Here is a 22,869-nt window from a genome sequence, read left to right on the forward strand (position 1 = left end):
AAGGCAAACCCATTTAAAACTCAATCCAAACAGAATTTTTGTTGCAGAAACAAATACATTTTATTTCATGTTATGGTAATGCAGTGCCTGTTTTCCTGTATTTTGCCTTCATCACTCTGTTCTCCTCCCCACTGAAAGCTGATGTGTGGTGAGCGTTCTGGCGCACTATAGCTGCCGTTGCATCATCCAGGTGGATGCTCAACATTGGTGGTGGTGGAGGGGAGTCCCCATTACCTGTAAAGCGCTTTGAGTGGAGTGTCCAGAAAAGCGTTATATAAGTGAAAACAAGTACTAATTATTATTATTACTTACGTAGGTTCTTCCCTGCTAGGATTTCAATATAATAAGAAATAAGTAAGACATAATAGATAATGAGATAAAGAATGAGATAATATGCAAAGGCTGAAAAAAACTGAGGTGTAAGATGGAGTCCTGGTATTTGCTTGTGGTGACCATTAAGTTTACTCTGTGCTATTGATCTTTAGAAGGACTTTGCCACACAGTTTGCTCTTCATGCATGTAACTTAAACTCTTGCGAATTCAATCCATCCATTTTTAATTGCTTTATCCAGTACAGGGTCAAGGGGGAGAGAGAGCCTGACCCAGCAAGCAACAGGCAGGGTATACACTGGAAGGGATGCCAGTCAATCACAGAGCACACACAGACACAAACAGGCACACACTCGCACAAGGGCCAGTTTTTACAGAAGCTAATTAACATAAATACATAACATATGCTAATTACATAAAGACAAATTTGCTTTGTTGAATGTTGTGTAACCCAGGGCAAGGGTGTGATTAAACAGAACAGACCATTTGATTGCAGATCAATTTGGCTTTGTAGTTCACAAACTGGAGAGTCTTTTATTCACTTACCCGTGCCTTGCACTTTTCTTTTCACAGTGAGATTGACCTGTCCATTTCGTGCAGCACCATGCATAAGGTCGATGACATATCTGTGAGTTTTTCCAGCCACAGGGATTCCATCAACAAACACTAACTCATCTCCAGGACGTAGTCTTCCATCTCTGTCAGCTGAACTTTTCTCAATTATTGCTCCAATGAGAATCTGTAATGTTAACCAATGTAAGCCTGTCAGCAGTAAACAATACTCTCCCTTGTGGAGTAACAAGTGTTGACATGGATTTCAGACTGATGGCATGCTGGCTATAATGAACAACTGGTAGAAAAAAGGGTTATGAGCGGGGTCACACAGAGACAGATGGATAGGCAGTACCTATGCTAGAATGTTAAAGCAAATAAAGGATGCAAAAGTAGCTCATGGTGGATCTTTTAGTGGCTTAATTGCATGTAAACTAAAATCAAGATAAAGCATGGCCTTTTTTCAGGAACAAAATGTGAAAAATAGAAATTATACTCTAATGACTATTCATTTAGTGTTATATCGATTGCGGTATTTTGGACAATGGCATGTACAGACGAAAACCTTCTTAATGGAAAGCACTGCAGACAATAATACAATGGACTTCCCACCTTATTTGTTTCTGTTTTGGTACATGAACAAGGTGTAAGTCTAAATGACTCTTAAAAGGGGAATATTTACTTACTGGCTGTCCTGGCTCATCTCCGCCCAGTATCCTGAAGCCAAACCCAGACTTTTGTCTCCGGAGATGAACATCCAGCTCTCGGTACTCAAGTCCTACCATTGGGTGAGAACAAACGCATTGCATAAGAAAGACCATTGGCAGGAGGAAGACCTGACATGCATACATGCAGATACACATTTCATACACACAGTGGACCATGCAAAACTGCTGTGAAGTGCCACATCAATTTAAAAAAATGTAAGTATGGAAAATAATCTGAAAAAAAATGAATGCCAAAAATATTATGGGCCTGAGTTTAAAATATAAGGTGTCATTGCTTGATGCTTCCTATGAGTGATTGGGTCTCTTAAACAATGTCAAACATAATTAACAACATAATTTTCTGTTTAGTAATGTGAAAACTGTGTAATTATCGCAGATTAAGAAAGGAAAAAACCTTGACTTTCTTGCACACTGCTAACTGCTGCCATTGTGTACCTGGATATAGTGACTTAAATGATTATTGAATTACATATCACAATATTAGCTGCAGAGCATCTTACTGCAGTGATTGACTGCAGCAGAGACAAAAGGTTGACATGACAGATTCTAGTACTATAAACATATTTTTGCAACTAAAAGAAGCTGTGAGGGAAATTTGTTTTGTGATGTTTCATTTCTTGTTTTGTGATGGTGTTGTTTAATTTGAGCCTAAAAAGTAGGCATTGCCAGTTGCTATAAAATAGCAATGAAATTTTGGAACAGTTAATTGTCAATGCAGCAAACTGTTGTGCAGTGAATTGTCGCACGGTGAGCTGTCTCACAGCTACATGTCATGCTTCAATTGAATTTAGTCACATTTAGCTTGCACGTGGAAAATGTGTTGGAAGCAATTTTGCAACAGCTTATATAGATGTGTGAGTTAAAGCTACTGTAAGTATCCCAAGCAGTTGTTTTCTTCTGGGACTGACAACAGACACACCTCACAAAGACACAAAAACGTTTTAAGCACTAATTTTGTACGCAGGATGAAGCACTAAACATGTCAATTAAAATTTCTCTATTTAAATCCCCAATTCTACAGTTAAAGCAATTCATATACAGGGATATATTATTATATTATTGAAGGCCAGTTGCATTTCTTCATCCCATGTAATGTCGCAACTAAAAATACACTTTGACTAGGTTACCTTAGGCCTGAAAAAGCATGACACAAATGAGAAAACACTGACTCTACTGATGTATCATATAACTGGAGCAAGAGAAATGCCAAATTATTTTGTTCTGATTTTCATTTGAATAGTGAAGTCTCATTTTACATCACAACAATAATGGACTCCTGCTCCTACAGTATGTTCCAGGTTAGTTCCTCATATACAACATAAACTATCAAAAATAAGGAAACTACAGTACAAGCAGTATGTTTACTTTGGCCATGATTTTCTTTACTATCCGTGTTACCCAATAGAGTAGAGTTTAAACCACTAACTTAATTTTTAATTGTGACAGTAACATTCAGGTTCACAGAAAATACTAAAAACTAAAATTCACAGACTGTAGTCAAAGGCTATTAATATGCAATATGGAAAAAATGGAGCAACACAAAACAAAATGCATGTATATAATTAGAAGATGAACAACACAGACTAACTGAAGTTCTGACAAAACAGCTCTACAAAGGAAACAAAATGGCATTCAGGGGTACTTGCCAGTAGAATCCATTCGAAACGCTGTCCTTGGAGGGCCTTGCTCTGAATAGAGAAATTGAGGAACCATCCATAAAAAATTACATTTATACAGCAGTGGGTCAAAATTCTATGTTATATACAGCTATGAATTACAGAGGAAAATACAATCAAAATACCATAATACCATATTTAAATACCACTTAATTTTTAGAGATTAAGTAACCCCATATTCAGTCTTTATACTGTAGTTATGCAATAACAGAAATACATTGAGACATGGCCATATACAGTACACTGGAGGATCAAAAGTTTAACTCTCTACAGCTGAAGATTTAAATTAATCCTACACGAGTGCTCTTTTTTAGAAGACCCCAACCTTCGTGTTGAGTGGAAAATGAAGTGTCGCCTTCTAATAATGATTTAACTGATCCTGTTTGAGAAAAACGATACAGAATCACGCTAGTAAATATCTATGTTCATGATATATTACATTATTCATGACTGAATTCATATATGCAAATTTCCCATATAGGTTTTTCTAAATTTGGATTGCTACAAATACAGTAACAATAATAAAAGCAGCAATAACATGGATCAATTTAAAATCGTTTCACGTTTTTACGAGCAGAAGATCAGTACTAAAGATGCACCGCTCTTTTGTTTTTCTATGTTTTTCTTCAGTTTCTACTGCGTTCTAATTCGCATCAAATTCACATTTGATCAACATAACATCTTCAAGAATTTACACAAATCAATAATGGTAACTCAAATGCATTCCTGGCCAGCCTTTGCTGTGGTTTTAATTAAAATATGCTCTATGGGTACATAGTGCTCTAGCTCAGTATGGGAAATCTAAATCTGGAAATACAAGTGCTTCGAACAGCTTGCTAATTCATTCTTTAAGCTCACATGGCCAGAAATACTGTAGGTCTGTATCACCATTTTGGAAGAGTGCAATGTCTTAGGAATAGCTTTGTTTATGTAAACTACACATCCCAACTGTTCAATTGAACAGCCAGGAATTAAATGTACAAACACTATGCATTTACAGTGTAATAAAAACATCTAAATAATAATTATATTAATGTAATAAATATTGTTGAGATGTGAATTGCCAGACAAATAAATAGCAATTAGTATTTACAAAAAAATGCAAGTGGATGTTTTTAAGCTGTTCCTTCTGATTTTCATTTTAGGTGTTTTTATTTCTTTTACTCACCAAACTATAAAATAAAGCAATTTTAAGGTTTCCATGAATAATTTCTTTACTGACTGAAGCTATTGCATGGACTGATTTTAGTTTGGGGCAAGACTGTTAAGTGTTTCCTTACAAAATATTATATATAAAGCATCATTTGTTAAAAACATATAAAAACTGAAGGAGATACAGTATGTATTAAACTTCTATACAAACTAACAGAAAATATTGTTATGATTAAGTGTTTTTTACTTTTTTTAAAATAATCCTTTTGCCTATTTGCAACCACATTTGTAACCACAGGACCCATATACAGTCTGTCTTTCAATCTTGTTCACTTACTGTATGCCTTTGAAATAAAAATTTGAAAATAAAAACTTTTTCTTAAATAACTACTGTTCTGAAATATCACATTACTATAGAAACTGAGCTTTTAATCATGATTTATAAAACCACCAAACTGAGTTTTGATCATTCCTGACAAGTCTTAATCTTGGCTAATTCTTTCTAACATTATAAATAGCAGGGGAGAAATTACTTCCACATTTAGCCTTATAGTTGATGACATGGAAAACATATTAAAAAAATAAAACATTAAAATATAAGAAAAATGATCATACAGTATGTACATATGGTATTTCCTCGTGTACTGATATACAGTGTACAGTACTTACATTCCAACACATAAACAAAAGATCAAATACTTTCTCTCATTTCAAAAAGTTAAACATGTTGTACAACCTTTGGCATATCAGAATTTTTTTAAAAGTTAAATTCAGTGTTTTCAGATTAAGTAAATACAATTCAGGTTGGGGTACACCATGACAATGACTGGTGACGGCAATAATATATCCAAAGTCACATAAGGAATAACCACCATCAAAAAGAAACAAAAGAAACACCTTCCTGTCAGGCATCTGTATAACAATGCCTCTGGGGCATTCTCTCATGACGTCCAGTGACCCCATGTTGTCACAGTTACTGTATATATGTTCACTGTTGCTTTTGTTCTTTACTGTTTTGGGGAAGCACTTGCTTATTAATATGCGATTGTACATGTGTTCTTTGAGTCATTTAAAATAACAGATTTAATAGCTGCAAAATATACAGTAGGCTACATATTGAACACACATACTGTAAATGTGTCTTCTTAGTATTGCAACTACAGTATTTATTACATTAATTTGTTGACAGTTTATAATTCTCTTTATCTATTCCCAATTTCAGTTTTTAATTGTGCTCCCTTAAAGAGCTTTTCTCTAATGTATATTTCCAAAGACGACAGGTAGCAAGTTCCTAAAGAAGAAGAACAACAGGTCTATAAATCCTTCCATTTAATAAAGTACTAACCAACATTGTTGTCTGCACTCTGTTTAAATTATATCATTTTCTTAAGAATAATATATTTCTCTTTCAGATGCAGTACTAAAAGTTACAGTATGTATTACATATTATTATGAACATTCAGAAGAATTAAAACAGAATCTGAGATTTATGTTTAAAATCTATTTTTAGAAGAGATAGACCTGCAGTACACAGGGCTAGATCTAAAATACCTAAAGAGATAGACAAACTGCTGCATCGGACAGCTTGTGGAAATTATATATAGTAAACTAAAATGTCCACCAGCAAAATATTATGACAAACTTCCACCATCACGTATGTTAAATTTACATTACAATGTTTTGTCATCCTGTACTGTATCTCAACAGTGAAATTAACTTTTACATATCATTTGAAAAGACAAAGTGCTATTGGTTATTTTTTTCCCATGAATAAAATAGGTAACCAAAAATCATTACTTCATGTCTGCCTTGCATACATAAATAGCACACAAATACAATATCTTATATAAACATTGTTGATAATTGATGCAACTTATTCACATACTTTTAGATGCCTTGGCTTACTGTATACAGTATATGAACCCAGCTACTGTAAATCACTATCTCATCCTTTACCACTGTACAGAAGCTACATTACATCCGTATTAAGCTTCTTTGTTTCAAAGTCACAGAAAAGTTTAAGATCAAAACCATACTATTAAACTTAAGGCCTACGCCAGCAATATTTCAGCTACTAAGCCTTCCTATTTATATACATGCCACTGAAAGTTATTGTGTTGTTTCTTTTTTATCAATTTTGTTTGGTTTGATCAAATTGAATGAAACTGTTTTTTGGCATTACACAGCATTCATCATTCAGGCTTTTATGCTGTAGTGAAAGGTTTTCCAATTCTAAATTTTCATTTCAAAAGCAACCTTTTTAATAAGCAAAATCATAACAGAAGACTTCAGAGTACGCATATTTCCTTTTGACATCTAATGGATGCCCCTGAAAATAATGCATACGAACATTTAACACATAACATTGCCAGTTCTGTTACAAAGCATGGTGCATGCTATACAGTTTGTAATCAACAGAGTACAGCAAACCTAGTCCAGGAATTAGACTTGAGTATCAGTTGACAAATACTGCTCCTGATGTCCTTATAATTTTTTCAGATACAGGTCACCTTACATAAATAAACATCTTTTTCCCAATGGAAATGTACAGTCAGTTAACAAATTATGGCTAAAAAATAAACTGAGCAATTTCAGTCTCTCCTTGTATACAGAATTTTTGGATTACTCAGTTTTGGATTACTGGTTTGATCACAAAGTAGCAAAATTAGTACTCCACATTTACAGACTAACAAAGAAAATCTCCACTAAAACTGCTACTAAGTCATCAAAGGCCTAGAACTGAAACACAAAACATAGAACAGCAAGCAAAGTATTGAATTACACTGATCAATAATATGACTGAAAAACACATTCACCCTTTAACAAGACAGTAATGAAAAAAGAACATATTCAATTTAAAATCATAAAGCAGTTTTATGCTATAAGGTTTATGACTATTACCCTATCTATTATACTGCTCCATTTAATGTAGTGCAGCTATTACAGTAGATATTACTGATTTACAGCAGACAATGACTGTTAGACTAGCAGTCCTTGTCTGTTGTGAATTCTTTGTTAAAATGCTCTATTTTCATCTAAAGCACCACTAAATGTTCTTAATCAACTCCCACCTTAATCCTTGGCCTCTTTAATGGACCACTCTAACAGGAGAATATTCCTCTTTATTACTGAAGCCTATTTAAGTATAAAAATAATCTCTGTTGTGTAGTATGCTGAGTAATGTACTGCTTTATATTAACTTTAAATCTGTACACAAGATTAAGGAAACACCTTCAATATGATAAGTAGGAAACACAAGTCAATTTGCATTTCCAATATGACAATATAATCAGCCCAGTGATTTCATCTAACACATCATAGACTTTTAAACATCGGCACTCCAGCAGTATCACAGCAAGAGGCATTGCATGCCATTTTCTGTTTTATATTTAGTGTGCAACACCATTAGTAATAGTTAATTTTGTACTGTAACATGTATTGTATATTGTACTGTATCTTGTCTCATAAAGAACTTTCATCATTTGTCCACTACAACAGCAGACTGAGAACATGGCAAAAAATAACTTGTCTCAGTAGAAAATAACTTTACCATTTTACAATTTAAAATGTAGGATGTAAACTTATGTATTTATCTACTGGTTTTACTCTACTACTGACTTTGAGCACAAGTCACTTCAATTTGTCGTTGCCAATGGCAGGACCAACTTGTGGCGTGAGCTCAAATTATCCACCTTAGTATTTTAGGATGTTTTCACTTATATCATTGTATCTTTTCAAAGTTACACTCATATGTATGCCATATCTTTCTTTCACAGGTGGCGAAAGCCTCTTGGCCTGGCCCTTATATATGGGAAATTGTTCATAAATTATTTATCTGGTTAAATAATGGACTATTGGTATGGTATTAATATTATCCAGATCTGTGTTTTCCACTGCAAACCAGTTCAAGTCAGCACCACAGCACCACTAAATACACAGACTATGAAAAGCACAATGACTAAAAAAGCACAGTTTTAATCACACATACTGTATAACGTTTTTTACATGTTAAAAAGGTATCAAATGTATTCCCGTCTATTGTATATACGTAAGATGCTTGCTTGCCCATGGTCTCTTGGTGAGATGTGGAAAACAGGAGAAAATAAATTAGTACAGATTTAAAAAAAAATCCTTTAGCAAATATTTGGCTAATAAACAGGTTGTATCTTTATCAGAAAATGGCCCATTCCAATAGTATTTTTTCAAAACACTCACAGAATGAATGAAAAAAGGATCACACCTCTGATGAAAATAGGACAAAGTCTGTGAAGAAATTATTGGGAACAGGACACGTATTATCTGAAAGAATGGCCATAAATCTCCTTAAGTATCATTCTTTTTGATGTGTAACACTCCATGAGGACAAACCCTGGCTCCATGATCAACCCCACCAGACCACCACTGAAGAATAAATTGGGATTTGTCAGTGGTGTTAGCTATAGCTGTTGTACTCTCAACAAGTACTCATTGTAATTCTTTCAATATTTTAGTAAAACCTGAAAATAGTGTTACAGTATATGTGTTTACATTATGACAGGATGCATACCGTAAGTTACCCATCATAATATTTTTGGAATAGTGATGCTTGTGATGTCACTCTTCAGTGATGTCATGGTAACTCTTAAACACCACATACATTTAATGAGATGTTCTTAAAGGACATTAGTACAGAAGGTCAGTTAGATACTAGGTCCAAATAAAGACTTAGAGAGCTCCCACACACTTTAACTTCCACTCAGACAATAAGTGCTGAACCCTTGCTTGCTCATTTGCAGATTTGTTTTTTTTTGTATCATATGCTTCACTATATTTTGATGACTCAGATGAAACATTTGACATTGTGATGCTGAAAAGAGTAAATAAGTTTTTCTCCCTTCCTTCATGAGAAAAATTACAATTCTTATCGGCGCAGCAACAGATAATCAGCACATAAAAACACAAGAGTACTAATAAGAGGAAAACAATGTGCATGTGTTTTCAGAGACACAATTATTCAGAAGTAAATGTGTCAAGGCTCTGATACTGTATATTTGCCATCATCCTCCCTTAAACACAGATGCATTACATGTCTCTTTTGCTACCAGGACTGTGACCTTCCTGATGGGGGCCAACAGTTGACAACAAAAATGTCTTGATTTTTGAAAAGGCAGCTCTGAAAAATGCCCTTAGCATTTCAAAACAGTCACTCAGAAGGGCTCTTCTGTGTTAAATCAGATGTGACAACATGAAATGTTGTATCCTCATTGTCACATACACAATGGAGGGCATCAGGGAGGGGTGAGTATGTGTGTAAACTACAGTAAAACCTACTTACTGGAACATTAATATTAAATCATGGTTGTTACTTACGCCTACTCTCATAGATAGCTCTGGACTTCTCATAGAGTTCATAGGGGTCAGGTTTTCTTTGATCAAAGCCATCGGCTGAGTCTGGGAAAGAAGCCCTGTGGAAGTTTGATGGGAAGGGAACATTCTGTGGAATTACTGGAGCAGATAAGCTGGTCTGGGGGCTGCCTTGGACATCCCACTGCTCCAACACCTGCAAACACATTGGCATTCATTTGTTATTTATTTAATTTTGTTTCATATGAGCTATTTTACTGTAGGTGACCAAAAACTCCTTTTCCGTAAGTGCCCAAAGAGGTGCATGCCTTTTGTTACACCTTCTGGATTTGGAAACCTGAAGTGTGAGGCTGCTAATGTTCCTTGGAATATGATACTACATATCATTTTGCTTTGGGAATGTTCATGGGACTTCATCTTAACACTTTATCATCCAACTTCACAGAGAATTTGTCCACTATACATTCGTAGTGAGCCAGCTGAGATGTGGTTCTTAGGATGGAGAGTCCTGCCCTGCAGGACATGGAGTGAAATCAGAGGAATTAATTCAACACAGACCTGGCCTCAACACAGTGTGACTTACGGTCACTGTCAAATGGGGTTAAAGCAAATCAGCCTTAATACAGAGTCAAAGGTCCTTACAATCCATTTTCCATTATTGATCTACTGAGCTATCCAATGGCATAAAAACAAGTTCATTGTATTTTTTTCTTTGTAGGACTGGAATTCCTGGGATTTTGTGTGTAAATGGTAACCCCATGTTTCAGCACAATTATTACCACTAAAGGATTACACACCATTAATTCCATTCCTGCTTCAAACCTGTTAAGATCCAACTTGCACACATCAATTGCCAACTGAAGGATAGTGATGTAATACGAAATATACTGTATACGTTTTAATCAGCTACAGTATAATTGATCAGTTTCAATTAGTCTACATTTTCGTAACCAAGAGATTAACTACAGAAATTAATAAAAAACAAATGGTGAGTGACAACATAATGAAGATTAGTGCAATGCTGAAGCCCATAGATGTTAGAAATGTTCATTTTAAACATGTGATGCATTACAAGCAACAGTGCTGAATCATTAAAGCTTTACAATGTAAGACAATGACAAAATAATGTTATAGTGGTCAGTATGTTTTATAATGGAAAAATCACAAATCACAGTATGCATTTTTCTAAAAGCCATTAGGGTTTATGCATGAAAGTTTCTACAAAATGTATCATGGAAAGCACCAGATGAAACTATAAATATCATTACTGTAGGTATGAGATCTGTCAGATGTAATGCAAACTATATGGGTTGCAAGTACTTGTACAGTATATAAAAAATAAAAGGAAAAGAAAGTAATATATGTAAATGAGATTTGTTTCCAAACAGTTCTCTAAAAAATACTATTTCCATAACACTAAAATATTAGAAAATACAGAGAGAAGATTAATTCTGCTGTAAACTTTATATTATTGACTGAACAGCTCATTGGCAGTATAATGAAAATAGATGGTGATGTATGATGAAACCCTACCCTAGTACGATACCTAATTGATATTAAAACATGAATTTGGATACAGATATTACTTTTCATTTAGTAAGGGAACTGTTCTTCAACACAAAAATGATAACCAGACATGATTCTTCAGGACTGAAAAACATTTTGCTATGAATAAATGCTATGTTTTTAAAGCTTTGGTAGTTCTCCTCTGTCTACAGATTTTATCAACTAACAATAATTTTGAATGCTTTTTTTGTGAGGATATAATTCACCTCCTCCTATTATACATTAAAAACACTTCCTATAAAAATCAACCAAACACAAAAACAATCAAAAATCACCAAGAAAATAGAGATTTAATTTGAATGAAATATGTTTTGGGCAGTAAATTGTATCTCAGTGGGCACAACATTGCATTGCAATTTTAAATATTACCACCATAAAATAGTATTTTAGTGCAGAAAGACACATAATTTAACAAGAATCATTTTGCTGAGATCTTTTAGCTCATTACAGTAATACTAGTGCATCAAGGGTGTGTAGGGGTCAGTATTAAAATTTGTCAAACCACCAAGGAAGCTATTTAGCTTTCTTTTAGATCTTATATTCTGCAACACTCAACTGAATAATAACGACAGATCAAACAAAATGTTAAGGCACCAAAACCGGAATTTTATTAATTTACCTTTTTTTTAATTTTACATAATATACTCCTGATTCTCCCCCGAGGCTATTTAGTTGTTCTTAAGAAAATTATTTCAATGAAATCTCTGTTGAACTCTTTGTGCTTTCTTTGCATTTCAGATAAGAAATATCAGCATGGTTTGAACTTTAACCTGACTTTTTAAAATAATAAAATCAGGTGTTAATGAAGAAAAGTCTTCAGAGCAAAAAATTGCTGAACATGCAAAGAGCAGATGAATATTTTTATGTTTAGGCAAAAATAAAATGCTGATTTCTATGAATATATTACTTAAGATGAAAGCTTGCCGGTTGTTTTATTGTAATAGGAATTTTCTCATTTTACAGGATGCAATAGTGAGGTGGAAAAAATACTGTAGGTACAGCCCCATTTGTTTTCCTAATTCCTTCTTTAAATGCGTGGTAACACAAAATGTTTTATTGGAGTAAAATTAAATTTAAAGTAATATAAAATGCAGGTTTTTAAAAAAACAGATTCCCAGGTTTCATGAAGTGTCTCACAGGCTTTACAATAATTTCAGGAAGTGACTCTTCTGTCAGACGTCAATGTGACCCAATAATTACTATACAATAATTGTGTCTGAACATTGAAGGGACCATTCCAGAGTGCCCACACAGAATATTGTCCTGATATTATAAGAATGATTCATGAAGATTGCATTAGGTGAAACATGGTTTGAAAAGAAAGATGCTTCATCGGGGACTTTTTTCTTTCGGATTTCCTCACACCAAATCAGTCTTCCCCCAGCTGGCGATAAAACGCATCTGGAGTGAGCAGTGTTGAGTGTCCTCTTCTGATTTGACATCCTACTTCTCAAAAGAGGGTGCTGTTCCACTTGTGCATTCCCCCACGACCACACTTAAACTTTGAACTGTTGGGCCTCTCTCCATTTTTATATTCATCTGTCTCTTCTGTGTGCAGAGATTGGCATTTTAGCAGCTTGAGAGAGAGCACTTCTTGAATTCTGTTCAAGAGAATTATAGTTTTGAAAGCTAACGGTTTGTCTGACCTCACATATAGTAATGTTTCAATCAGGTGGAATGTGATAAAAGTAAAGTCCAGTTGAGTTGATTGAATTCCAGTAGCCATATTTTTGATGAATTGTGCATCCCAATAATTACTTTGTTAGGAAGGGCATCTGTTAGCTCCTTGCTGCACTAAATGGCAAAATAAACACTTACAGTACAATGTCTTCCCTGTGGGTCCTGTCACAGCACATTAATGCAGAGTACTTTTGGAGGTTTCAGCTTAAATGAAAAATTGAAGTGAAGGTGTTTTCACAACACTTTGTTCATTTTTACAATTAGAGATGTTGAACTATTCAGTACATTATTTTAAATGATATATGCTATGTAGAAAACATGGATTTATACAGTATGGAATCACTTGCTAAAATTCAAAACAGAGTTTTGACAAAATGAGTTCTGGAAAGGTAAGAAAACATTGTTCTCCCTCAGTACTTCAAGCTCTGCTTGTGTTGACAGAAAATAAATGTACACAGACTGTCCACTGAACAGTGACAGTTTTTCTCACCCATTTATTTCAGGGTATGAGGAACTGATGTGTTATACATCATAAAACAAGGAGAGAGCACTGTAACTGTGCAACAAAGGCATATGTTTTCTACAAAAATATAGCAAGCAAGTCTAACATTCTAATCAAAGCCAGTTAGAAGCTGACACATGAGCACACAGCTGTTGCCATAGTTAATATTAAATACAGAGCAGAAGTAAGCTTTGTTTGGAAGACAATGCATTTTACCTGTTTAGAGGTCTTCCATGGTGAAAAGTGACCTGCAATGGTAAGAAAACAAAAACATTTAGCCTAATAAACAGTGCAGCCAATATATAGTTTGGACATGGTCTCTCTGAGGATATTCAGGTTTAGTTAAATAGAAAACAAAACATGAACAAAAAGAAACTGGTGTACACAATCACACGTCACTACAGTTTCTGCAGATTCGCAGCAGCAATGTGTGCTGAATGCAAAACACTGCATGAGAATGAGATTATAAGTACTGTGTCCCGTTTCCTAAATATACAGTTTAAATGGACACAAACAAAGCCAGATAACTAAATGATACTCAACACTAATAGACAAGCAAGAAGTGGAATATCAAAATTGTCTTCTCCTGATATATGGTGGAGAGGATGTAACCCAATGCATTAGCAATGGAGGGCCATCACTTCTGAACTCCAATCCCTGTGCGTTAAAACTGGGGATTTTGTCTATGTTCCTTTCGCATCATGTACTTCTACTGCAGATTTCCTTTCACAACCTACTTCACTGACACAAACACAGTGATGCAGATATTATATGAACATGTTCAAACATTGGCTAAAGTGTGTCCTCCGTTTCCCTAAGAACACAAGATAATTTAGTCTCTTGACATTATGCAAGCACCTGGGATGTACTCATGACCTGTCCTTAGAATGTCACAATACTGCTTCAAAAATTTACATTCTGAAAATATTAACTCTCAATGCAATATTTTACTTCAAAATAAAACTCTTAAGTGAATCCAGGAAGGTAATGTTGAAAGTCTAAAAATATATATATATATAAATTCCTAAATCATAGAAGTTACTTAATTAGATGTCTACTTTGACAACAGAAGTGATTAGAGCTAATTCACCTGTTGCAGATGCATCCTTTTTTTCTTTCCACAACTGAACATTTTAAAAACAAGAAATTCTACTCTGGATTAGAAAAAGAAAACAAACTAATGCTGTATTAGCTGACCCCAATAACCAATAACAAAGAGGAACAAAAAGTTAAGTCTGTCTGAATGAGTAATCCTGGCTTTAACTTCATAGCCTCATATTTGCTTACTTATTTAATTAGGGCATGATAGTATTTAGCGAAGTGCAGTTCATGCACGGATACACAATGCTATGCTTCAAGCCTTGTCTTCCACAAACCCCAAATTATCATTTAACCTTATCTGCCATTCACACAGCAGGGTCCTGATCATCTGCCAGAAATTTCGAGCACAGAGACTGAAGGAGAGAGCAGCTGTAGTCTGTACTTTTCTTGCTCTGCAGGTCTTGCCTTATATATTGAACAATGCAAAATGCAAAACCTGTCTTAAAGACTATTTTTAATTAAACAGTGTTTTCCTGTGTAAAATTGTTATTATCTATCAATGCTTGTCAGTGAGTTGGCAATGAATTACATTAATAAGAAAGGCAGAAAGCATGATGTTATATTCCCTCCAAAACATACTAGGTTGTATTTGATCATTTCTATAATTTATAATTTTTATAAATAAAAGTAAGATCAGCTATTAGAAGTCTATATTTTGGAAGATGTATATGATGTACAGTTATATCTTTACATGTTTGTTAAACCTGTCTGCAGTGTCTACAATAGGAGCTTGGACCCACAAACCACCAGTTATGAGAATAAAATACTACAATAAATGCTAAATGAATTCATGAGGTTGTCTCATAAATGAAAATTGAAAAGAAATGTTATTAAGACTTTTCACTTATTAGAAAAGCTGTACAGACAGGAAAGTAAGATATACTGTTTATTCTTATTATTACATTATACACTGCCAAGAAAAATCCATTTGTCAGCTGAAGCTGAGCCAAAATTGGGTCATGCAGCAAGGAAATGATCCAAAACATGTGAGCAGATGTACAACAAAATGGCTGCAAAAGATGAAATTTCACATTTTTGATTGGTCAAATCAAAGTCCAGGCATAAATCCTACTGAAATATTATGGCAGGACCTAAAGCAAGACGTTCATGCAAGGAAACCCTCAAATGTCACCAGCCTGAAGCAGTTACATAAGGAAGAATTGGACAAAATATGTTATACATTTCATTCAATTATCTTCATTTTTAATTAAGACTTTAAGGAAGATCTAATTATACTTTCTAAAATATAAGTCTAAAATACATGAGATAATGATTCAAACTAGGGGGCTCACAGACTTTTTATCAGCACTGTATATATATATATTGTCCTCGAATTTACACATTCTACTGTCAAAAAGCAATTGAATAGCAAGCAGGGTCAGTATTTCAAAGCTTAAGGATGCGTATTTTGGCAGGAACCATCATTTCAGACTAAAACAAGGGGAATGAAACAACACTCTTAGCCGTTTGTTTTACACATACTGTACATCTTCCATGGCTACAGTATATAGATTTTTGAGTAAAAGAAGGACAAATAGCCATTACAATTTTTTAAACATTGTCAGTGTTTCTATGGTATGCTGTAAATAGATGTACCTGTAACAAGTACAAAAAAGCAAAGGCAAGTTCTCTCTGTAAAAATTGCAGGCATCTTCTAAGGTAGTTTTGCAAGCCTCCATCAAATCCACAAGGAATTAGGGTTAATGCATTTAATTCCAAAGATGGATCAGAACAGTTTGCTGAATGTATTACTTCCTGAATACTGAATAAGAAGAAAAATAAGGTACTGTATATTGAAGTCATAGTAAAACGTTTATGTCACAGCTTACAACATTACTTTTATCACGGAACAAATGCATGTACCAGCCTAAAAAAGAAAAAAAATCAGTGTGCAAATCACATCCTTTCTCTGTCTTCCCTACTCAATTTCATTCTTTCTTTCATGTAAAGCCATGGACACCCTCCAGGAAGAACTGAAGACACGCAAATCAATGGGATTGGATTAGTTTGTCACTCAATGCATTTTTTTGCAGGCAACAATTTTCTTAAAGCTGTAATTATAGCATAAATGCTCTCTAATTCAACGATGGCAAAAGAAACTGCACTTGGCAACAAAAATTAAACCAGGAGTTCATCTTTTTCAAGAAGGGATAGTAGGAATTCATGTTAATTGTTTTTTGGTACAAAATAAGCAAATAATGGCTGGGACCTTCATGATTTCAATGCATGCATTAAAGCAAACTGATCCCTAATACATTTGGTTTTGTAATGCAGGTGTTGTAACAGAAGAATATTCCACAGGATTAACAAGGAGTTTCATCACAGGGATCTGCATTCTTCCATATCAGATTAATATTATATACAGTATAGTAGTATAGTAAATGAAGGACATACTGTACTGTAGAATCTGTAGCAAAAGTTAATACTGACTTCTACTCTGTAGAAGGCTGGAGAGACAAAATATTTAGTCAAACCAAATTATAGTTTCACCTAATGGATAAACCTACATAAAACCAACAGTAAAAATGAAATATTTTTGTTTCTGGAAGAAAGAAGAACTTTATAAAAACTCAGCAGAATATCTGAACTTCAAGTCTGTATGGCTTTAATATTGCAGCAGGAATGATACAGTAGTACCAAAAAGCTTTTATGTTTTAAGCTTTCCTTTAGAAAACAAATACCGCTATTATACATCCATACTGTATGTTGATGAATATTAAGAGTACTGCAGAAAATACTGCATGGTGAAGGACATAACACAGGACAAGGTAAATGAATATGGAAATACCGCTTCATTGCCAAAGTAATAGCATGTTAATACATACAGTACTACTGTACATAACAGAAGTAAGTCTTTTGGCAGAAGCCATTTGTTTTTTCTGTTTATTTTCTTACCACTGTATCTCTGACAAGAGACAAGCTGGGAGTGCTTTCTGAGAGCATGTGAGCCAGAATATCTTCAAAATCCAAATAAACCTTGCACAACTTGTTTAGGAGGCTTCAACATGTTCAAGTGTAAAGTATTGATGGCTAGGGAGCACATTTCTGCAAAGAGCTGTCCTTGGTACTAAGAGTTCTGTAAGTACACTGTATTGTACATAGGCATTACTTTTATTAAGCACACATCAATCTAGTTCTAAAACAATTTTGGGGTGATAGTTTTGAAAGAAATGCCTTTTGTGATACTATACATCTAAGCCAAAGTTTTAACAGTAAACATAAGCAGGAAACACATTTTCAAAAGTCAGTGAATTAATGCTGATATTATTGCTATTGAGTCCAAGATTTAATTTTATTAATTCAAGTGGGAATTTTATAGTTTAGACTATATAGCTTAGTCTATCTGAAAGGGGAACAAAGCCTTATTGTCTATTTCAATGTTTATATGCATATCTGCATGTGTATGAAAATAGAAAAATAGTTAATTAAGTACTATTGAAAAACATTAATTTAGTGTTATTCGGCACTTTCTCTAATTCCAGATATGAAAATTCAGGGTTTTTTTTCTTTTCACGGCTGTACAGTCCATCTTTTGATCTCTTACAAACGTGATAATCAAGAGATAGTCAAGATGACAAGCTACTCATGAATCTTGCTGTTTCTCTACTGGAACTGTGACTGTAATGTGATCATGTTGCAAAGGGCAGAAGGGAAACATTTTACATAAAATCAAATTACAATAGGTCTACTGTAATGAATAGTATAAGAACAGGACTTTCAAAATCATTAAAGTGACTGCTTTTCATAACATGAAACAAATTTTAAGTAACAAATCCATGTTTTGCAATGGCATGGAAACTATTAAAATAATAGAATAATTTATCAGACAATGATTATGCAATGTACAAGGTTACATCATCCATTTCATGTGCTATTTTCAAAAAGCTCAAATAAGGACACTTCAGGCAATAGTACTCTTGTCGTGAAAAAAAAGTCAATTTAAGTCACTACAACAACAAAAAAGTTTGTTTTTTTAATTTGTTCACAACAAATTTTTGGTTGGAAATAATTAAGCATCTAAAGATAAAGCTTTGTTTTGAAAGCAGTATGAGTTTACTTAGAACACTGCCGTGTTTCTTTTATCTATGAGCAAGGGAGCCTTTGCTTCAACTCAAGAGAGAGGTTTCCTGAGCTAATGCACTAAATACTTCCTTAGAGCAACATCTGAGTTCATTGTGTTATCAGTGATTAAGTTGTTCTCCAAAACAAATCTCCAGTTAGGGACCTTCCAGATACTGTTGGTATTAACTCATTACTTACCTTACAAAACCTTCAGGATAAGGAAACTAAATTGTACAAACTGCCTTTCAATTGCGAAAAGGGTACAAGTTGATACTGGTAATTAACAGGAATCATTGGGGGCTCCAATAAGCATTTAACCACCAGATTTACAACACAGTATTTACTAAAATGAATGCAAGATGATCTAAAGAATATGATATAAGTAAGAATGTTGTGGAAAATACGCAAGAAATATGATAGTAGAGTAATAAATATCAGTCTGTGATTATGCATACTTGTAACACTTTATACCTGTGCAAAGTAACTTTAAAGAAAAAGTCATGACTACAGTAAAATATATTTTGACCTACTTTGTAACATTATGGTAAAATTTCATTACAGACTTCATGCACTGCTTGCAAGAATAAGGGTGTTAAACCCAGTGTCAAGGTTAACTTCCACCCTGGGCTTGAACAATCTGACTTCCCTAAGTTTCCTCATAATTTATTTAGTGAAGCAATTTCTCAATTTCTCAGTATGGTTGCTGGTGCATACTGGCTACCACATGTCACCTATGGAGGTGTTGCATTTCAGTGGTGCATTAAGTGGTTCTCCTCCTCCTGGGAACTTTGAGATTACAAGCGCTAAATAAATCCAATTAATTATTGAAATTATTAAAATAGCAATGTTTGTGCAATGTTTCAGTCTCACAATTTCGCAGTAACACCATACTTATGATTTATATCTATGGTATATTTCACCTAAATAGCTTTATTCATCACACATTTGCATGAAATAACACAGTATGCTCCATTTCAGTATGCAACCCACATGGAGGTCTCCAGGCAATCAATTCAATTCAAAAGCCCTTCAAGCTCACATCAGCTGTATCCAAACCTCATCAACCCTGTCAGTTCCACTTGATTGCACTTTTATACCTTTCTCCTCTTTGGAAGTGGAAAGCACACATTTACCAAAAGTTTTCTTTAGCACTTACGTTCGATTTCTAAGTGGATTTAAAACAGAACAGCTAAAAAAGCAACTATCAAGTTGTCATCTCAGAAACAAAGAAGAGTTTGATTTACAGTACCTGGGCCTTTTCAGAAGCAAGATGGGAAACCCCTAAGGGAAATCATGCAGGTGTTATAACTAGAGTTGATACTCTTCTCCCTGGACTGGAAGTGTGCTTTAGGACAGATGTCATTCAGGATTTAATTGATTCAGTCATCTAATTGGGAAAAATATTAAAACTTTTTTTTTTAATTCTCAAAAGTATAAATTAGATTTTCTTAATAATTGTTATCAGCCCTGTATCAACTAAGAACTCCTCTCAATTAGGAGTACTAACTGAAATGTACTGTAATCAATGGACCTCTGAAAAAAGGGGGAAAAACACCATTTGTGAGAATGTTTGAAACATTATCATTCTCACATACAGTACTGCATCTCACCATAAATTGATCACCTATTAATTGTCAGAAATAAGGGTCAATATATTGAAGAGAGGCTGCTTAAATTTCTGTACAGTGACATCATTGGAAAAAGTAAACTTGAAGTATATTTTTCAAAATTAAGGACCAAGTGCAGAAACAAGTCTAAACTTGACAAGTTTAAAAAAGCAAGCTGCTGCTAAACTGTAGCAGTCAGGTATTTAGCACTAGAGATTCCCCAAGTGCAATGGTCAGGAACTGTCACTTCAGGAAGTTCAACCCTTCGGAGGTTATAGTAATAATATGCTTTTCTCGACACTCTACTCAAAACTCTTTTCAAATGGTGAAGTAATTTCTTTATCTGCATCTGATTTGCTGTGTACTGGGACTGTTGGTGCACAATGGCTGCAATGCATCACCCTAGTGGGATCTGTACTTCACTGACGGATGAAGTGAGTCCCCTCCTATACTGTATCTAAATTGCTCTGAAATCCTTAGAAATGTTATATGAATGCATGGTATTAATATGATAAGATGATGCCATGATCTGATACAGGTTTTTTAGTCAGTAAGAGCAGAATGAAAATGATCATTCCCTTAGGCCCAACTTGCAAAGATCTAATTTACACGTCACACCTTTATACAAATTTTCATTATTATTTATTGTCTAATGCTTTAATTTAATGTGACTTACAGTATAGTGGTCATTACCCATTTTCCAGCAATGTCCTTACCTGCCACTGAAACACATGACTGTCTGGTCAGGAGTCCAGTGCCCTGGTCTACATGGAAATCCCTCATTACCCAATTATTGTTGCAGAATTCATCTGTTCACAATTATCATGCAAGCTAATGGTTTGGATAACAGCTAATGAAGGTGTTTGCAATGAATGTATTAATCAGACCTAATGAGGGACAAGACTACTATTTGTTTGCTGAACAACAAAACAGGAACAATTCAAATATTTTAGGGGAAGTAATATTACGGCATATTGCACAGGGTTATGAAACTCCTTGGCTTATACAGTATGCTTCTGTACATTTGAACTGTGCTCCCTTTTCATTGTATTCCCTTTTCTCCAGAAATATTTTAGTACTCACACAGTTGTGTTTCTGGAGTGATCTAGGTAGTACCGTGCTCAAGGCAGTGTCCTTAACTTACACCGGAACCCATAGCTGTCTGGTAAGGAATCCAGAGCCCTTATAATTATTCAGCACTGCTCCCAACATATGATACACATTGATTTTAGCCTCATATAGAAAGTAAGAATGCGGTAATTGATGGGTGTTATAATAGAAACTATCTCCTATATACCTGTATAACAAATAACATCCTATTTCATTACATTGAGCTACTTTTTGTATTTAGTCATCAGCCTATTATGTGGATATCTGTGATCGTTAGAGCATCACTTATTGATTTTGATCTTAATGGAACCGGGACTGAGTTTAAAAAGTGAGTGACACACTGTATTCAATGAACTAAAATTAAATACCAGGCTGTGGATTTCATATATACAGTATAATGAGGTCAAGGGCAAAGTTACACTTGGAAGACAATGAACTAATACACCACCAACATACAGTATGTATTGAGGTTTTAACAGTTAATACTGCCTTGAATCAATGAGCATCTACCCACCTTTGTGAAGACGGTATTAGAACATAACCTGCTCAACCTGCCAGAGAGAATGTCAGTTTCATTTTGGCAGAATCATTCACTTTCAGGTCCAGGGAAGACAATCATCATTGGCCAGGAGGGATAGCAGACATATTTGATAACAAATAGTATCAGCAGGTTATTTTTTATTTAATATAGCCTGCTTTTCAAAAACACTTCCTTTCAGATATGTGCTATAAGATTGCCTCACACTTTCTGGCAATTTTGTAGTTTAGCAGTAGGCAGTTTACTGGACTATGCAGGCAACTTACGTAGTCAGAAAATCGTTTCTATAAGTGACACTGTAAAGACAGTGAACCCCAAACTTAATATTTGGTTTTGAATCGAGATATAAAATGCTTTTTAAATCCAAATCCAATGTATCTTTCGAATATATATTATTTTTAAAATATTGTATATGTTATTTATATAAATGTATTTTACTCTTAAGATATAATAAGGCTACTATGACCAGTTCCAAAACCACTTCATTCCACCTCACTTTATACAATCAATCAAAGTAGGACCAAGACAACATGGCTCCCACTGAGAAGCACTTTCATCCCCATTTTGGATCATTTGTATAGCCCGGTCATCAGTTTGTGTTGAAGCATGATGTTATGTCAGAAACAATAATCTACACAGCTATAATTCTGTTTTGAGTGTTCATTGATTATAGAACATATGTCAAAGCAAATTCTGTAGAACGGAAGACCTTATTAAACTGATATAAAAAGATACTAAGCAGACATGGCAATCTGTGTTACCAATTAAGAGTACCAGACAGTGTTATGAAAAATCCAATGTCTGTCAAACTTCCTATTTATAAGTGAAACAGAATCTCTAAGCACACAAACTGACAAATCATACCACACATTTCCTTATTATTTTCATTTACTCAATCTGTCACAGTGTACCTTTCACTTTC

At 34.4% G+C, this 22,869-nt stretch overlaps 1 protein-coding gene across 1 annotated transcript in view; it reads right to left on the minus strand.

Annotated features, from left to right (window-relative positions):
* LOC148829612 (membrane-associated guanylate kinase, WW and PDZ domain-containing protein 2-like) overlaps nucleotides 1–22,869 on the minus strand; it is a 388,779-nt gene that overhangs the window by 45,090 nt on the left and 320,820 nt on the right. The window contains exons 12-16 of the mRNA XM_088923166.1: nucleotides 13,746–13,777; nucleotides 9,788–9,977; nucleotides 3,257–3,298; nucleotides 1,569–1,660; nucleotides 877–1,069 (exon numbers count right to left, since the gene is read on the minus strand). Of these exons, the coding sequence (XP_088779292.1) occupies nucleotides 877–1,069; nucleotides 1,569–1,660; nucleotides 3,257–3,298; nucleotides 9,788–9,977; nucleotides 13,746–13,777 (549 nt within the window). The remainder of the gene's footprint in view (nucleotides 1–876; nucleotides 1,070–1,568; nucleotides 1,661–3,256; nucleotides 3,299–9,787; nucleotides 9,978–13,745; nucleotides 13,778–22,869) is intronic.

The sequence above is a fragment of the Atractosteus spatula genome, chromosome 8 (genome assembly GCF_055471065.1).
Source record: "Atractosteus spatula isolate fAtrSpa1 chromosome 8, fAtrSpa1.hap1, whole genome shotgun sequence".
Classification (NCBI taxonomy): Eukaryota; Metazoa; Chordata; class Actinopteri; order Semionotiformes; family Lepisosteidae; genus Atractosteus; species Atractosteus spatula.